Genomic DNA, 15,484 nt, shown 5'->3' on the forward strand with positions numbered 1-15,484 from the left:
TTTCAGTCTCAGGAAATGTTGGGAATAGATGCCACATAGGATTTAGGGAGGCAGAAAGAATGGAAGAAGCATGTTGATTTATTTTTCAACTCCATAATTTGTGAAGCCTTACTAGACCTCAACTAAGAGGCACAGCCCAGAACTTTCAGCCCAGCAGGAACAGGATAGGGGCAAGATGGCTTTAAACCACCTTCCTGGCTGCTCTTGGGGCTGGAGAGGATTCCACAGGCCTGTCAGCTGCCCAGGATCACCCGATGGGCCTCAGCACTGCCCAGAATCTCTGCGGCATTGCATGCTGCAACTCCACCCCTCCCACCTTGCCCCCACCACACACCTTACTCCAGGGCTTATGTGAGGGTCATCAGAAGACACACTATGGCTGACTCTACAGTGCTTGCACAGGAGAAATCATACCCAGCTAAAAAACAGGTCGTTTAGAGCCTCTCTAACACTGTTTCAGCCCCTTTAGCCAGTGTGAAGCGGCTAGAGTGGGGATAAGAATCTCATCCTAGATACCATGTAACTTTCTGACAAAGATAGCATTCAGGGTACAAACTATATTTATTTGTGCTGTGATACAGTGCACATTCTAGCTCAAATTTTCAGCTGGCATAACTCACATTTGAATTTGACCAACTAAATCACCCCAGATATTCATTCCACAAATCCCAGAGAGGAAAATCTGTAAATTCAGGCAGTATGAATTGAATGTAAAAACACAACATTAACAACAACAGGTAAGGTCTGAAGATGGATACATTCAGAGGTCATATCAGTGTTGACCATTTGTGAAACGGAAGATAAAACAGCTTAATATTAAGCTAAGACAATCTAAAATTACAGACACTAACGATTTTGAGAGATTAGTTCCCTATATGTAACGCTATGATTTAGTCATGGGTATTTTTAATAAAAGTCATGGACAGGTCACGAACAATAAACAAAAATTCACAGTCCCGTGACCTGTCCATGATTGTACTATAGATACCCTGACTAAATCTTATCTGGAGGGCTGCTTCTCAGGAGGTGGGGAGGCTAGCGGCACCAGCTGCCGGGGGCCACCAAGCAGGGGCTGCTCCGGACACCCCCAGGGTCACAATCCTGTCGCTGCTCTGGCTGTCCCTGGGACTGCTGCTGGCAGCCTCCAAGCTACAGCTGCTCCTGCTGTCCCCAGGACTGCTCCTCAGGCAGTCCCTGGGCCAGTCACATCTGCTGCTGCTCGGGTGATCCCCAGGGCAGCTCCAGCAGTGGCTGGCTGCAGAGCTGCTCCAGCAGCGACTGGTGTGGCTGTCCCCGGAGCCACCTGAGCAGCTGTTCCTGGTGCCAGCTGCTTGGGCAGCACGGGGGTCAGCCACATTGGCAGCTGCAAAAGCCTTCGAGGTCACAGGAAGTCATGGAATCTATGACCTCCACGACAGACACAGGCCCTACGTATAAGTAGATGGCTCGTACCTGCTCACTGACAGCAAAACATTTTCGCCTGGAGGAAAAAATCCCACCAACCAGCTTATGCATAAGTCTCCAAATTAAAATTTGGGGTGAAATCCTCTTGAACCCATTGAAGTCAGTGGTACAACTCCTACTTACGCCAATCAGGCCAGAGTTTCACCTCTGGTGTCTGGTATAAGAATTAACCTGATCATTACTACAATTGTTCCTTCTCTCTATTTGAATGTATAACGTTGCACTATTCTGTCAGAATATGGATTTTGATAAACTCCTCTTTAATGGCTATATTTTGGAGTGGTTTGAGATTTTCCATCATCATATGTTCCATGAAACACCAGTGTGACTGTATTTGTATGTCAGTGTTTGTTTGTGTGTTTTCATTTATATAATTATCTTTCATTTACTATGATTAATATACTATACATTTAATAAGGCATGTTTAATATTAATTGACTTTGATTCCTTTGCAAAGCTAAATAAGCACAATTTTAAAGTAACATACATGTAAGCACTCAGTAGGTACATACTTACCAAAGATTGAATTATCACAGTAAGACAGTTGTTCTGAAGTTCAGTGGGTAAACTGGCAAAGCTCCTCTCTGACCAACATTTCACAAAATATTTTACTATCCATCTGTTAAAATAAGAGCTTTACTTAAGTAAGAAAAATAGATGAAATTTCATATAACTATTATTGTAATATCTTCACCTCTGCTAACATAAATGAGCCCCATGGAAAAAAATAGATTAAAATATGAACTTTAAGTTCCTCCCAAAGTTGTGTTCAGTCTGTCAAAATACGTTAAAGAATGAACAATGAAAATGGACAGTATCAACTATAATGCATTTTATTTCACTTACTTCATGCAAGCAGCATAAAGGTTCTCGACTTCCATTGAATGAGCAATAGCTAGGCATTCTAGCACATGTTGCTGCCTTCCAGGAATAGGCTAAAATTGTGACAAAATAATCGTACTTACTGTACATTGACTTATCGAAAACATGCAGATATACAAGTCTTCAGTTTAGCCTGAAATATTGTCAGTGACCAGAATATTTATATTTATGGAAGTTTATGCATAATGGGCCTACTCTTGCTTCCACTGAAATCAGCGGCAATGGTGCAGTGTTGGATCTAACGTATGGACACATTCAAATAAAAAAAACTTGGGTTTTCAACTTTCAATTTTCAACTGAACAGAAATACCTGAAAAATATACTTCCAAGTATGCAACATGTCTGTATACAACCCCCAACAATATAAAGCTACATGACAATGGCTATTATTCTAAGAAATTTAATATAAGTTTAACTGCTATAGTGGAATACTGCATTTTTTCGACTATGGTTTACAAACTGCCTACTTCACAGTTGTTATACAAATAGGTACTTGACCCTGCAGGCCTTACTTCCATTAGTAATCCCATTTAACATGATGGAATTAGGAAGAAGAGTGTAGGAACTGCAGACCCTGGCCTAGCACCTTCAGTAGTAACAGAATGATTCTTTGTTATTAAACTGGAAATGAACTAATAAAATTAAAGAGACAAGACTGATGAGGTAATATCTTTTATTGGACCAACTTCTGTTGGTGAGAGAGCCAAGTTTTCGAGCTTACACAGAGCTCTTCTTCAGGTCCAATTAAATATCTCAACAATCTGACTTATAATAGAAGAATCAAATTCCTCCCCCTCTGGCATTTTGGCTCACATAGTAGTGTAAAACTGAAACACATACCTTTTGAAAAAAATTGCAGTAGTCTCTTTTGAGAATATAGATAGCTACTTCTTTCAGCCCGTCTAGCCCATACATATCAGCAACGCTGAATATTCGACTGAAGTGAGAGCAGTAATGATAGGAATCAAAATCACCATACAACCCGGAAGTTCACATTTTGGCTTACAAGACAGTTTGCAACCCAAATGACCTCCTCGTAACCCCTTTTTTCTTCTCAGTTAGAAGTTTCTATACACCACTGTGTACTGAATAAGTGTAAGTACATGGTACATGTCTAGAACAGTGGTTTTCAACCTGTGGTCTGCAGACCGTTGGGGGTTCACAGACTGTCTAAGATTTCCAAAGGAGGAGACACCTTCATTCAAAAATATTTAGGGGTCTGAAAATGAAAAAAGGTGAAAAACCACTGGTCTAGAATGTTCCAAAATACAGTCCTCAAACAGAAACAAACCTAGCTAAAAAAAAAAACAACCTACAACTAACACAGAGTCACCCTCTAGAGCTGCTTGCTGAAGCTCACAGAACTTCTTACAGGGCTTTCAGTACCTCTCCATTTTGAGGGCAAGTGCTCTTTTCTAGTTGCTGAAGGAGGATGATTTAAGCATTTCATGGCTGCCCATTACAAGGGTTATATATGATGTTATGGGTTATGTAGTCTAGCATCTGAGAATTACATCAGTGATGAGAGTCACTTCCAAATAACAGAAAAGCATAGTAAAACTACTAATTTTGTAAAATAATTAAATACCTCTAGGATATGGCCCATTCCAGGCAAGGATTTGTAGGGGACATTTTAAATACAATTCCATGTCATCTTGGGGGAATAAGCTTTGAACAACAAATGATTTTCACTATTCAGAAATTATGTTCTTGACATCTACTAGAACACTTAAGAAGAGCTTCTATATAACAGATTACAACGAAAATTTCAAAACTCTCATTGACTGGTTTGCGATCCTGATGCTATAATATTGTACAATTTAACAGACACGGAATCCCGTGAATAACAGAACTAGTGCAATTCTACAGAAAAGAATTGGGGGAGAGCAGATGACATAGGAAAACAACCCAGAGTGTGTGTACACTTGCACACCGTGAGCTATACACAACAGCTCCAATTGGTACAACCAGCGAGGAATATTTTGGGAGTGGGCCCAGTGCATCCATGATTTTGCAGATGCCAAAACCTCCTTGGCTGGATACAGTCAGGGAACATGCAATGGCTGAATTAGCAGTTATGGAGTGGCTCCAATGCAGCCTGCTACCTTAATGGATGAGTTCTATACCATTCCCAACATCTACAGATTTCCGTAGGGTTGTTTCCACCAGCTATACACTGGGGAGAGGGTTTAGACCAATCATTTTAAAAAAAGATTGCCTGCAAGTGTTTCATGTAACTGTTCAACTATTTTCTGTGGATCTATTATTTTACAAACAGCAGGACATCTCACTAATTCAAAAAGTTCTTTCAAAATATTACATTCTAAATATTTGTTACAAAGTATCATCTCACTTTGTTCATATTGTTCTAAAAGCTGAGTAAAAAACAGAATGTACAGCACAAAGTGTCAAATTATTTTAGCATAAACGGCTATACTGTTTGTTTTCCAAACATTTTTCTCCTAATAATTTTCTAGAGAGCTGCTGGTCCAACTTTTCCAGTAGCTGCTGAATAAAACAACACGATCTAAAAATTATATTATTTTTGGAATTTCCTCAAAATATGCTTAAGTGCAATTATCATTACATTTGATACCTTTGTCTTATTTATACTACAAGATGCATTTTCCATTTGAATCTGAACTGAGAAAAAGCAGAATAGGCATGAAGTGCAATTAAAAATAATAAAACTTGACATATACCCAGCATCAGCTTTGTTTGGGAAGTCCAGCATTCCTCCATATATAAAATACAATAGGACATTCATTTCTACATGGTTTATGCTGCAAAATAGAAAGGAAAATTACTACAAGAGACATGTTCAAAATAAAATCTATTGTTGATATTTTATAAAATGGTTCAGAAGGTTGATGTATCATCTGGTAATACTATGAAAAATTATGGAAAGGAAATGAATAAAATTAAAGAGACAAGATTGATGAGGTAATATCTTTTATTGGACCAACTTCTGTTGGTGAGAGAGACAAGCTTTCAAGCTTACACAGAGCTCTTCTTCAGGTCCAATTAAATATATAACCTCACCCAACTTGTCTGTCTAATATCCTGGGACTAACACTGCTACAAAAAAATTAAAGCAGTTTCCAAGTTTAATCTATTGCACTTCAGCTTGTGAGTAACATCACTAATATGAGTAGTCCAACTAAAGCTTCATAATGCAAGCATTTCCGATTAAAGTTATAACCAGGCTAAAATTACTTGATACTGAGATTTATAGTTGTTCTCTAAATGAAAGATTATTTTACTGATGTGTGTGCAAGCAAGATATTTTCATCATCTTAAAATATATCACTAGACAACACTCCATTTTGTGTGTTAACTGTATACGTTTAATAAATAATTTACTGTTACGGATTTCTTAAATCTAAGAGTGTATTTAAACTTTACTTTTTATAAAAATGTATTGTCATTTGCACTGTAATAGTAAGAAGTCAGATCTCAACATATTTAGAACATTTCTATGGGCTTGATCTTCCACCATTGTAGATAATGGGAGTTTTACCATCAAAGTCAATGGAAGCAGAATTTATACTGGTGAACACAATTTTCAGAATAATTACATTATTGTATTAATCCTAATCTTAAAGTCTAATTCCCAAAACACACAGGTGCCATGGCCATTAGTGTAAATGGGAACTACTCACACGTTAATAAGAGACCTCTTAAAACATTAAACATGTTGAAGCAACAGACAGTGATGACTAAAAACAAAGAACAAAATTGGTTGCAACATGCTAAGCAGCAAAATCAACACAGTTGTCTCTCTCTGCATTAGCACACAGGATAGCCATAAAAACAGCAAGAAAAGGTTTCCCTGCTGTCTTGACAGCTGTTATCTTAAGCAGCATTTTTATTATTTCAGAATAAGCCATATGCACATATTCATAAGTGTTTATAAAGACAGCAGGAAAATCTGCACAAAGCAGAGCACTGAACTTGAAAAGGTAGTAGCAGTACAATAATGGCTCTAGTTAGCTCTTAATACCTGGAAACCACAAGATATTATTTAGACTTAAAACATGCTTGTAAAAAAAATTAACAATATTCAGGAGGAAGTCTTTACTGAAAAATAATGACAAATTCCTCAGCTATTCAGAAAGATGGAGATCAATTACTGAGGGTAGGATGCAGGCAAGGTACAAAAACAACACTTCGTCGTTTGATTTTTTTTTTTTAAATTCACTATATAGCACAACTGAGAAATATATAAACTGCTTTAGTGGTTTTAAAAAAATAAAAAGAGTAAAAACAAAACCTTTCATGATGTCACAGAAATGTTATTAAAATAGGAAATTTAAAATGAGGAAAAACTAGGGGAGGATTGCTCGATCATACCATTTTATATCAAGACAAAGTGTATACATGTTTTAACACTCTAGAATGTACATGGTTCTTTGTAAAGAAAAGTGGGTCTGCATGACCTGAATGCCATATTAGTTGCCATTAGTTTACAGGGCATTAGGGTTAGTGTACATTAGGTACACTTTGTAATGCAGTATTACATATTATATGATAACAGTTATTAATATTTAATGGAAATTTTATATGAAATTTTTGAGGCGTTGAAAGGAACAGAATCGACATCCCCAGAGACACCAAAGTCCTTCATTCATCCATACAATATGTAATAAGACTCAAGAAGAGTTTTATTTGCTATAAACTAGCACCAATATTGTTCTGAGCACTTGTGGACAAAATATTTCCAGCCATGATTCAATTTCCTAGTGTACAATGATCCTGAAGTGACCTACAAACTGAATAGCTGATTTGTTTTGATATCCTAAATGTGCATCCTAAAGAGCTATGAAAATTTGTGAGACAGCTCAGCTGTACAGGGCACATTTTTGTGGCATCAGTGAGGTTAAATAGAAGAGGAGAGAAAAAACCTTCATGTAGGCTGTGGAACACTAAAATGTGGATTATGGAAAAGGATGAGGTTGATGAATGCTCCCCTTTTCTCCCCCCAACTGATAAATTTAAGAGAAACATCAAAACCACTGTATTCTACTAGCCAAGTCAAAATACTACTCCAGAAATTTATTAAATTGAAGAAAAAAAGTATCACAGCAGATTACTATGAATTGCTTTGTATGCAGCATGGTTGCTGCATATTTACAGTGATTTTAAATTGCCTACCTTTGCCCCCCTATGGCTTGCAAAAACTATGCTTACCCTTGAAGAGTGATGTGCTCTTGGGAGCTTTCAGCCCAATTTCCACTCAGCATAGCAGCAAAGTAACTAGATCTGGCACATAAAATGGCCCTGAGGAGGGAAAAAAGTAAATATTTTTATCTAGTGAAATGATGTTTATTACAAGACAAAACTTGGATGAGATTGATTCAGATCTTTGCCCTTACACATCAAGGTATCTGTGCACTGCATATCTTTTTCTCCCAATATCTTTGGCAACTAATCTCACAATGTTATAATAATGAAGAAAACTAATACTCTGAAAGTTCTCAGTTAAAGCTAGTTTCTAGTACACCTTTAGTATTCACGTAAACAGAAGAAATCAATTGCTGCAAGACTTACCCATTCCTCCAAAAGAGAAAGTGGAATAGATTTTTCAAAGACACAAGTTTGCAGCTTTTATTATATTACAGCATAACACTAAATTCAAATTATTTATATAATACTTCGGACAGTTATGTTCTGGACCTCTTGCCCATACTTATAGTATACTGATTTTAACAAAGAAATATTTATGAAAGATATAGCTAAAACTTCAGTCACTCGAGAGTAACTACCCGCCTCCTAGCAAAAAGGTAAGTTTCAGTCTATTCTGATATATTAGTATTCCAGCAAAATGGGGTGTGCTTTCTACATGAACACATGAGAAGAACTATACTCTAATTTTCAGGCTGTCAAGCAATTAAAAAAATTAATCATGATTAATTGTGCTGTTAATAATAAAATACCATTTATTTAAATATTTTTGGATGTTTTCTACATTTTCAAATATATTGATTTCAATTACAACACAGAATACAAAGTATACAGTGCTCATTTTATATTTATGTTTGATTACAAATATTTGCACTGTAAAAATAAAAAACAGCATTTTTCAATTCATATAGCACAAGTACTCTGCTGCAATCACTTATCAAGAAAGTAGAACTTACAAATGTAGAATTATGTACAAAACAATAACTGCATTCAAAAATAAAACCATGTAAAACTTTAGAGCCTACAACTCCACTCAATCCTACTTTTTGTTCAGCAGGAGATAATGCTGCCTGCTTCTTATTTACAGCATCATCTGAAAGTGAGAACAGGTGTTCGCCCTGGGGCCGCCTTAGCCCAGGGCCCTTCAGCCCCTAAAGCCCCTGTGTTCGGGTGGCCCTGCCTTCCGGGGGAGACGGGGGGAGCAGCTTCCCTGCTCACTCCCTTCCAGAAAATCCTAATCCCTGCCAAACAGCTGTTTGGGGGTGGGGGAAGCGGAGAAGAGGAACTTGTGCGATGCTCCCTTGGAAAGTCAGCCAAACGACATTATAAGGGAGCACTGCACAACTTTAAACAAGCATGTTCCCTAATGGAGAAGCGACGCAACTTCGAAACAACGTTAAGCGAGAGGACGTTAAGTGTGGAGTTACTGTATGTGGCAGAATGTGGGTAAAACAGAGCAGGAGATGTACAATTCTCCCCTAAGGAGTATAGTCACAAATTTAATTAACACATTCTTTTTTTTTTTTTTTTTAAACGAGCATCATCAGCGTGGAAGCATGTCCTCTGGAATGGTGGCTGAAGCATGAAGGGGCGTATGAATGCTTAGCATTTCTGGCTACAAAAGAGTCATGAGAATTCGCCTGGTCTCATTTTCTGTTGACACTGTAAATAAGAAGTGGGCAGCATTATCTCCCGTATATGTAAACAAACTTGCTTGCCTTAGCTATTGGCTGAACAAGAAGTAAGGCTGAGCGGACTTGTCAGCTCTAAAGTTTTACATTGTTTTGTATTTGAGAGCAGTTATGCAGCTGCAACAAAAAAAATCTACCTTTGTAAGTTGCATTTTTACGATAAAGAGAGGGCACTATAGCACTTGTATGAAGTGAACTGAAAAATACTATTTCTTTTGCTTATATTTTTATAAATATTTGTAATAAAAAATAAAGTGAGCACTGTGCACTTTGTATTCTGTGTTGTAACTGAAATCAATATATTTGAAAATGTAGAAAAACCATCTCAAAATGTTTAATAAATTTCTTTTGGTATTCTGTTGTTTAACAGTGCAATTAGAACTGCAAAAAAAATCACAATTGTTTTTAGTTAATTGTGTGATTTAACTGTGATTAATTGACAGCCCTAATTTATTTCCTTCTAGTCTATAATAGCCTATATTCCCAGGCTCAGAAGCAAAATAGGGAGTAAAACAGCATGTTTGATTTATTCCTCTCCCTCCCATAAAGCAAACCAAATCATTCATCCAATTCAATATCCCATCTCTAGTAATGCCACTTGCTTCAGAGAAAAGTATAAAAAGCCCCATGATATAATTAGCTGTGCTATACTAGATTATTTGAATGGGAGTAGAGAGGCAGAAAGAGTGAGCAAGCGATAAGCAAGTGGAAATTGCTTCCTCATCCCAACTCACGATTAGGGAATACACTGAAGGACTAGCTTTTATACATTTTATCTTAGCTAGTATAATTGCAGATGATTTTCTCATTCACTATTTCTTATAGTTTGACATTAAGCTTCAAATTTGAAAGTTACTTTGCTTCAGTTACATCTTTTTGCAGAAAATGCAGTAGGTTACACACTATATAAGAATGGTATTTCCTTTCATATACATTGTAATTTGTTGACTTTTAAATTATAATGAAAGCACTCTTGTTCTTGTACAGGATAAAGAAAGAAGCAGCATACAATTTGCTTTCTCTTCCCCTGTCAGTTTATATATAGGTATCTCTCTCAAATCGTTTCTTTCTTCTCCCACATGTCCAATCTAGAATCTCTCTTCTATTCCTCTCACAAGCCGGCCAGCAATATTTAAGCTTTCCTGGTATCCTGCTAATCTGAATTAGATAGGTCAACCCCTAAATCCGACAAGGATGCTGCAATAGATCAAAACAGCCCCGAGCATGTGAAAGTGAATTCTGATCATGTGACCTTCTCCATTTACTCTCCTGCAAGCTAAATATATTGTCTTTGTTTTTGTCAGTTCCCCTCCAAACAAGCTTCAGCAATGAGCAGGAACAGATAAGCTGTAAGGTTAAGCTCTGTTTTGTATGATACTGAACATTTAAATAATGCATGTTAAGTAAGATAGCTTCCCAGTGAAAAAGTAGCATTATGATGTTAGCTAAACATGCTACACTGGTGTCTCTTGGATGCTTTACAATGTACATTTGCATAGGTTCCAGATGTGTTCCAGATGCAGAAACTAAACTTGCCCTTGGTTTCCTGCTGCTATGATCTGAGCCACATAGCAGAGTTATTTGTTCAGTCTGAAGTATACAAGTCACTAGGGACAACAACCAAATGGCAGTTCTCTTGCAGTATTTGGGACCTAATTTTGTAACCCTCTCTTAAATAGTATTCCTTACTCAAAACAAACAGTCCATTGAAGTTAATGGGACTACCTGAGTGAGTAAGGAATACTCTCATGAGTAAAGATTGCAGGATGGGCCTTGAAATTGCCTGCAGTTTGAGGATATCACTTTTCATAATCTGGGATGATAAATAAAACTCACTGCTATCTACACTGCAATTATACCCAAAGTTGCCTTTCCCTGACTCACTTTAAGACACCCTCTACTGTTCAAATCTCTATGTGATACTGAAACAATCAGCCAATTTTCTTGTGTTTGTTTCAGAAAGTCCTAGTTTTCCACTTCTCTGCTGATATGATGCACTGCCATATTTTCTGATGTTGCCTAGACTAGATACATTGCTCTCAGCAAGATAATGGCCTGAACTGAGACAGCTCTTGCAGATGGTTTTTGTTTTGTTTTGTTTTGTTTTTTTGGGGGGGGGGGGAGAAGAGGAGAATTCCTTCTTGCATTAAAATTTCTATTTCTCTGTGAAACTGAGAACATGTCTTTTTCTCAGTTCTACTTCATCCAAAGAGAAGCAACCAACATAAACATCATTTCAGATATGCAGCATCCAACATTACTTTAAAAACCCCCAAAAGAAAAACAAAACAAAACCCCCCTACCACATTCCCATATCTTCTGTAGTAAATAAAATAATCTGACTTGCTACATTAAATGGATTTTCCGAAAACAAGACTTTTTTCCTCTATCCTAACTCTCTCAATTATATATGTAAAATATTAATGAAATGCAAGCAAAATGGAAAACTATTTCAAAGCTGAAAAATATTATCTGGATTTATGCTTGCCTTCAGGACAAATCAGAAGAGATAGAGACTGCCTGATTATTGGCTTTTTCAAATACCTATGAGAAAGATGAATACTCAGAAAGTCATCTTGTTCACTTTACTACTCTTTACTTGTACACTGGAAAAAAGTAATGCATCAAAAATGTAAAAACCCATATAGAGAGAAGTTTTCTATTTAAATAAAGGAAGCTTTGACCAATAGGTGGAGTGCAACACAATGAGCTGACTGCATAATCAAGGGAAACACTTGGCCCATAGTGTTCTACACAGATATTATATGATGGTAGATAATCTAACAAATTTGGGGTTCCTAACTCAATAACTTTTAGGATATATCTACACTGAATGCCTCTCCCAGCATGGGTAATGAATAGCAGTGTAAATGATGAGACACTGCTTAGGTGCATAAAGACACCTGAACCTGTGGGTATGTACTCTACATGCTCAAGCAGTGCCTCCCCCATCTACACTACTATCTTTGGCAGTGTAGTGTCCTGTTGCCCAAGTTTTTCCCCACACAGCAGGGAAAGGCTCCAGCAGCAGGGAAGCTCCAGCAGCTCCCTATGAGTGAGCCACTTCTCTTCCTCAGGGAACTGCCAGTCTTTCCCCTTTACAGTGAAAGACTTCAGCAGCAGGGAGAGGCTCTGACAGGAGGCAATGGAGAAAAGCTCCAGCTTACCCCTTTCACTGACACATGCATCTATACATTGCAGTGTGAACACAGCTTGCTTTTCATTGCAGCACGTAGCTACACATACGTTCATGCTGCTGCCAGTGGTGTGCAGTGCAGACATAGCTTTACGTTCACATCTTCCAGAACTCAGGTTGCTCCGAGTGCATCGGCCATAATTTCTATATCATTCGAAGAAAGCAGCAAAGAGTCCTGTGGCACCTTATAGACTAACAGACGTATTGGAGCATGAGCTTTCGTGTGTGAATACCTACTTCATCGGATGCATGTCATTCCAGCAACCCTTCTGCACCATTCTGGCCTTGTAATGGGGCCATCAAAGAGCTAGATCTCCCTATGATAGATCTGACCTTAGTTTTCATGTCTCTTATGCTTCCTCCATTTCTCTGCAGCCTCTTGCTATAAGGAAAGCTCAGGAATGTGCATGGAGGTTGTGGCTTTCTAAAACAAGCCAATTAGCTCTCTTCTAGCTTCCTACATCAAAACCAACAGCAGAAAACTGGAACCCACCATAGAGAATCTAACCTAACCTAACCAGGGATTTCCCAATTTGTGTGCAATTAACAATCAACTGCAGGGAGAGAGTCCAGTGGCTACAGCTTGATATTTTTCTCCAGAAAGTTATAAATTGACTGAAAACAGGAGAGAATTGCTATCTCAGCTTTATCAACTGCAACATGAGAGTCCTAAATGGTTCTTAAGTAGAGTGATGATTTCTGGGTTACCAAGGGCTGGTAAATCTCTTGAGACAAGGAAACAACATTCACCTCTGCTTCACTGAAGTGGTCACTGTTCTCTTGTGGACAGGTAGCAAGGGGAGGAAAAAAATGGACATGGAATCTTCAGGACACCAAAGATCTTTCCTTTCCATCCAGCGAGGTTTCTGTTTATTTGGGCTAGTTTTATGAGGAATTAATTATTATCAACTGACTTGTAGTTTTATTTATTTATTTTGACAGGATAGATTTGTTTACAGGATTTCAAGTTGCAAGTGTGCTGTATTTAGTTTTCTTTAACTGGTTTTATTGCAATAAATATATTGCAGCCTAATTCTACTTTAATTTATTCTAGAACGCACCTAAAGTAAAAAACACAGAGCTACAATATTAAAAGCACATTATATTTTCTCTCAAGACTTAAAGTTATCACAAGAACGACAGCTGTAATCACAAGGAAGCACTTCAGTTACTAGAAAAATACTACCGGTCTCTGTGGTGAAACTAGCAGAGCCATTATAGTAGTTCTAACAGTACAAAACAATATAAAGACATCATGTTAAGAATACTTTATTATATTAAACCTGTAGAGCAGTGTTTCCCAAACCTGGGACGCTGCTTGTGTAGGGAAAGCCCCTGGCGGGCCGGGCCAGTTCATTTACCTGCCACATCCACAGTTCCGGCCGATCGCCGCTCCCACTGGCTGCGATTCGCTGCTCCAGGCCAATGGGAGCTGCTGGAAGCGGTGGCCAGTACGTCCCTCGGTCCACGCCACTTCCCACAGCTCCCATTGGCCTGGAGCAGCGAACTGCGACCAGTGGTAGCCGCGATCGGCCAGACCTGCAGACGCAACAGGTACACGAACCAGCCCGGTCCGTCAGGGGCTTTCCCTACACAAGCAGCGTCCCAAGTTTGGGAAACACTGTGGTAGAGCAACACAGCTAGGTAGCATTAACTGTGTTTTATACAGAAAGGATTGCTGGTGAAATAGTTTACATTCTAAATTCATTACTTATTTAAATACCTGTGAGCTTGAAACTGGTTGCCTTCTATCCAAATATTAATATCTGGACAACAACATTTCTTGTAGAGCATCATTAAGTCTCCTCCTAACCCAGATGCGGTTTCTAGTTCAGAATTACCTGTAAATGGGAGAAAAGAGTTATTTATTTCTTCCAATTTATACTAGATTACTTTGAAATTGCAAACAATTTCAGGCATCTGAAACAAAGGATCTATCATACTGAAGAGAACATATTTTATATCCATCCTACAGCTTTCACATGAGATAGTTTATTTCTTCTGAAATGCACATGTGATGAAAGCCTTTTCAGACAAACTTACTAGTAGTGGGGAATAAATTGTGTGTGTTACTCTTAACTGAGATATTGGGAGTTCTACCAGCCCTTGGCACTTGGAGCTCAATGGAAGAGAAGTACTACTGTTATTGCTGTACGTGAAGATATATGCTGTTTGTTCCCTTTTCTATACAAACCATACATACAGTTTCAAGGAGACTGGTCTCTGAAGAAGTTTAAGTTCACTTCTGCCATCAGAGAAAAAGGCTGTCAACTCCTCACAAAATGAAAAATGGATATTTTTACATTTCCCCACTTGCACGACTATATGGAACTGAGTTGGCTCTGCCCCCCAACTCACTACATGTACATGAAACGCAGTGGAACAAATGAAGTTCCCTGCAGTTAAGAAAAAGAGGGACCACCCACTATGGAAGCACTGGATCAAAGGGGCCTGGGCTTACATCTGCTGTAGCTCAGAAGAGGCATTGGCACCAATGCAAATGCACTAACTGAAATGCTCCTCTTCCTCAGGGTGTGTTGCTAAATTTTCATTCTGTAGCAGTATGAGTGCAAGGGATACAGTTTCTACCACATTCCTGTATGCTCCCTATGGAGCACACATTTACTCAGGGCATGAGGGAATGATCTGGGCCAAAGCAAAGAATATTCATCTTGGTCTTGTTAGTGCAATAACCATGAACTTTACCCACAATTTTTGAACAAACCTACACTGGTGTTTAGGTAACTAGCAAAATCCACACACAATTGTAACTTCACCTGGCTTAGTTACATTGCCTTCAGCATGACTGGCTTCTAGAATTTCATCTTCAGTATGAGGTGAACAAACAAATTCTCTTTCTATGGCTCCGTCCAGAAAATGCTGATTAACAGACGTTGTTTCACTTCCAATGCATTTTACACCTGATATTTGAGTGTTCTGAAGACTACCAGATGTAAGGCTTTCATTTTCCTGTGTTTGTCTGGGCTCCAGTACTCTTTTCCTCAGAGCCTCTTCCTCGATTTCCCTAATGTTTTTATCAGACGAATATACAACCCTAGAAGAAGAT

The 15,484-nt window shown here is 38.3% G+C and overlaps 1 protein-coding gene across 4 annotated transcripts in view; it reads right to left on the reverse strand.

The window, feature by feature from the left end:
• Positions 1-15,484, reverse strand: part of KIAA1107 (KIAA1107 ortholog) — a 61,598-nt gene that overhangs the window by 21,229 nt on the left and 24,885 nt on the right. For all 4 annotated transcript variants that reach the window (XM_030572834.1, XM_030572833.1, XM_030572835.1 and 1 more), the window contains 7 exons: positions 15,195-15,472; positions 14,141-14,258; positions 7,537-7,626; positions 5,049-5,129; positions 3,187-3,283; positions 2,311-2,399; positions 1,981-2,083 (listed from right to left, as the gene is read on the reverse strand). In XM_030572834.1, coding sequence (XP_030428694.1) covers positions 1,981-2,083; positions 2,311-2,399; positions 3,187-3,283; positions 5,049-5,129; positions 7,537-7,626; positions 14,141-14,258; positions 15,195-15,472 — 856 coding nt within the window. The remainder of the gene's footprint in view (positions 1-1,980; positions 2,084-2,310; positions 2,400-3,186; positions 3,284-5,048; positions 5,130-7,536; positions 7,627-14,140; positions 14,259-15,194; positions 15,473-15,484) is intronic.

This window comes from Gopherus evgoodei, chromosome 8 (genome assembly GCF_007399415.2).
Source record: "Gopherus evgoodei ecotype Sinaloan lineage chromosome 8, rGopEvg1_v1.p, whole genome shotgun sequence".
Taxonomy (NCBI): Eukaryota; Metazoa; Chordata; order Testudines; family Testudinidae; genus Gopherus; species Gopherus evgoodei.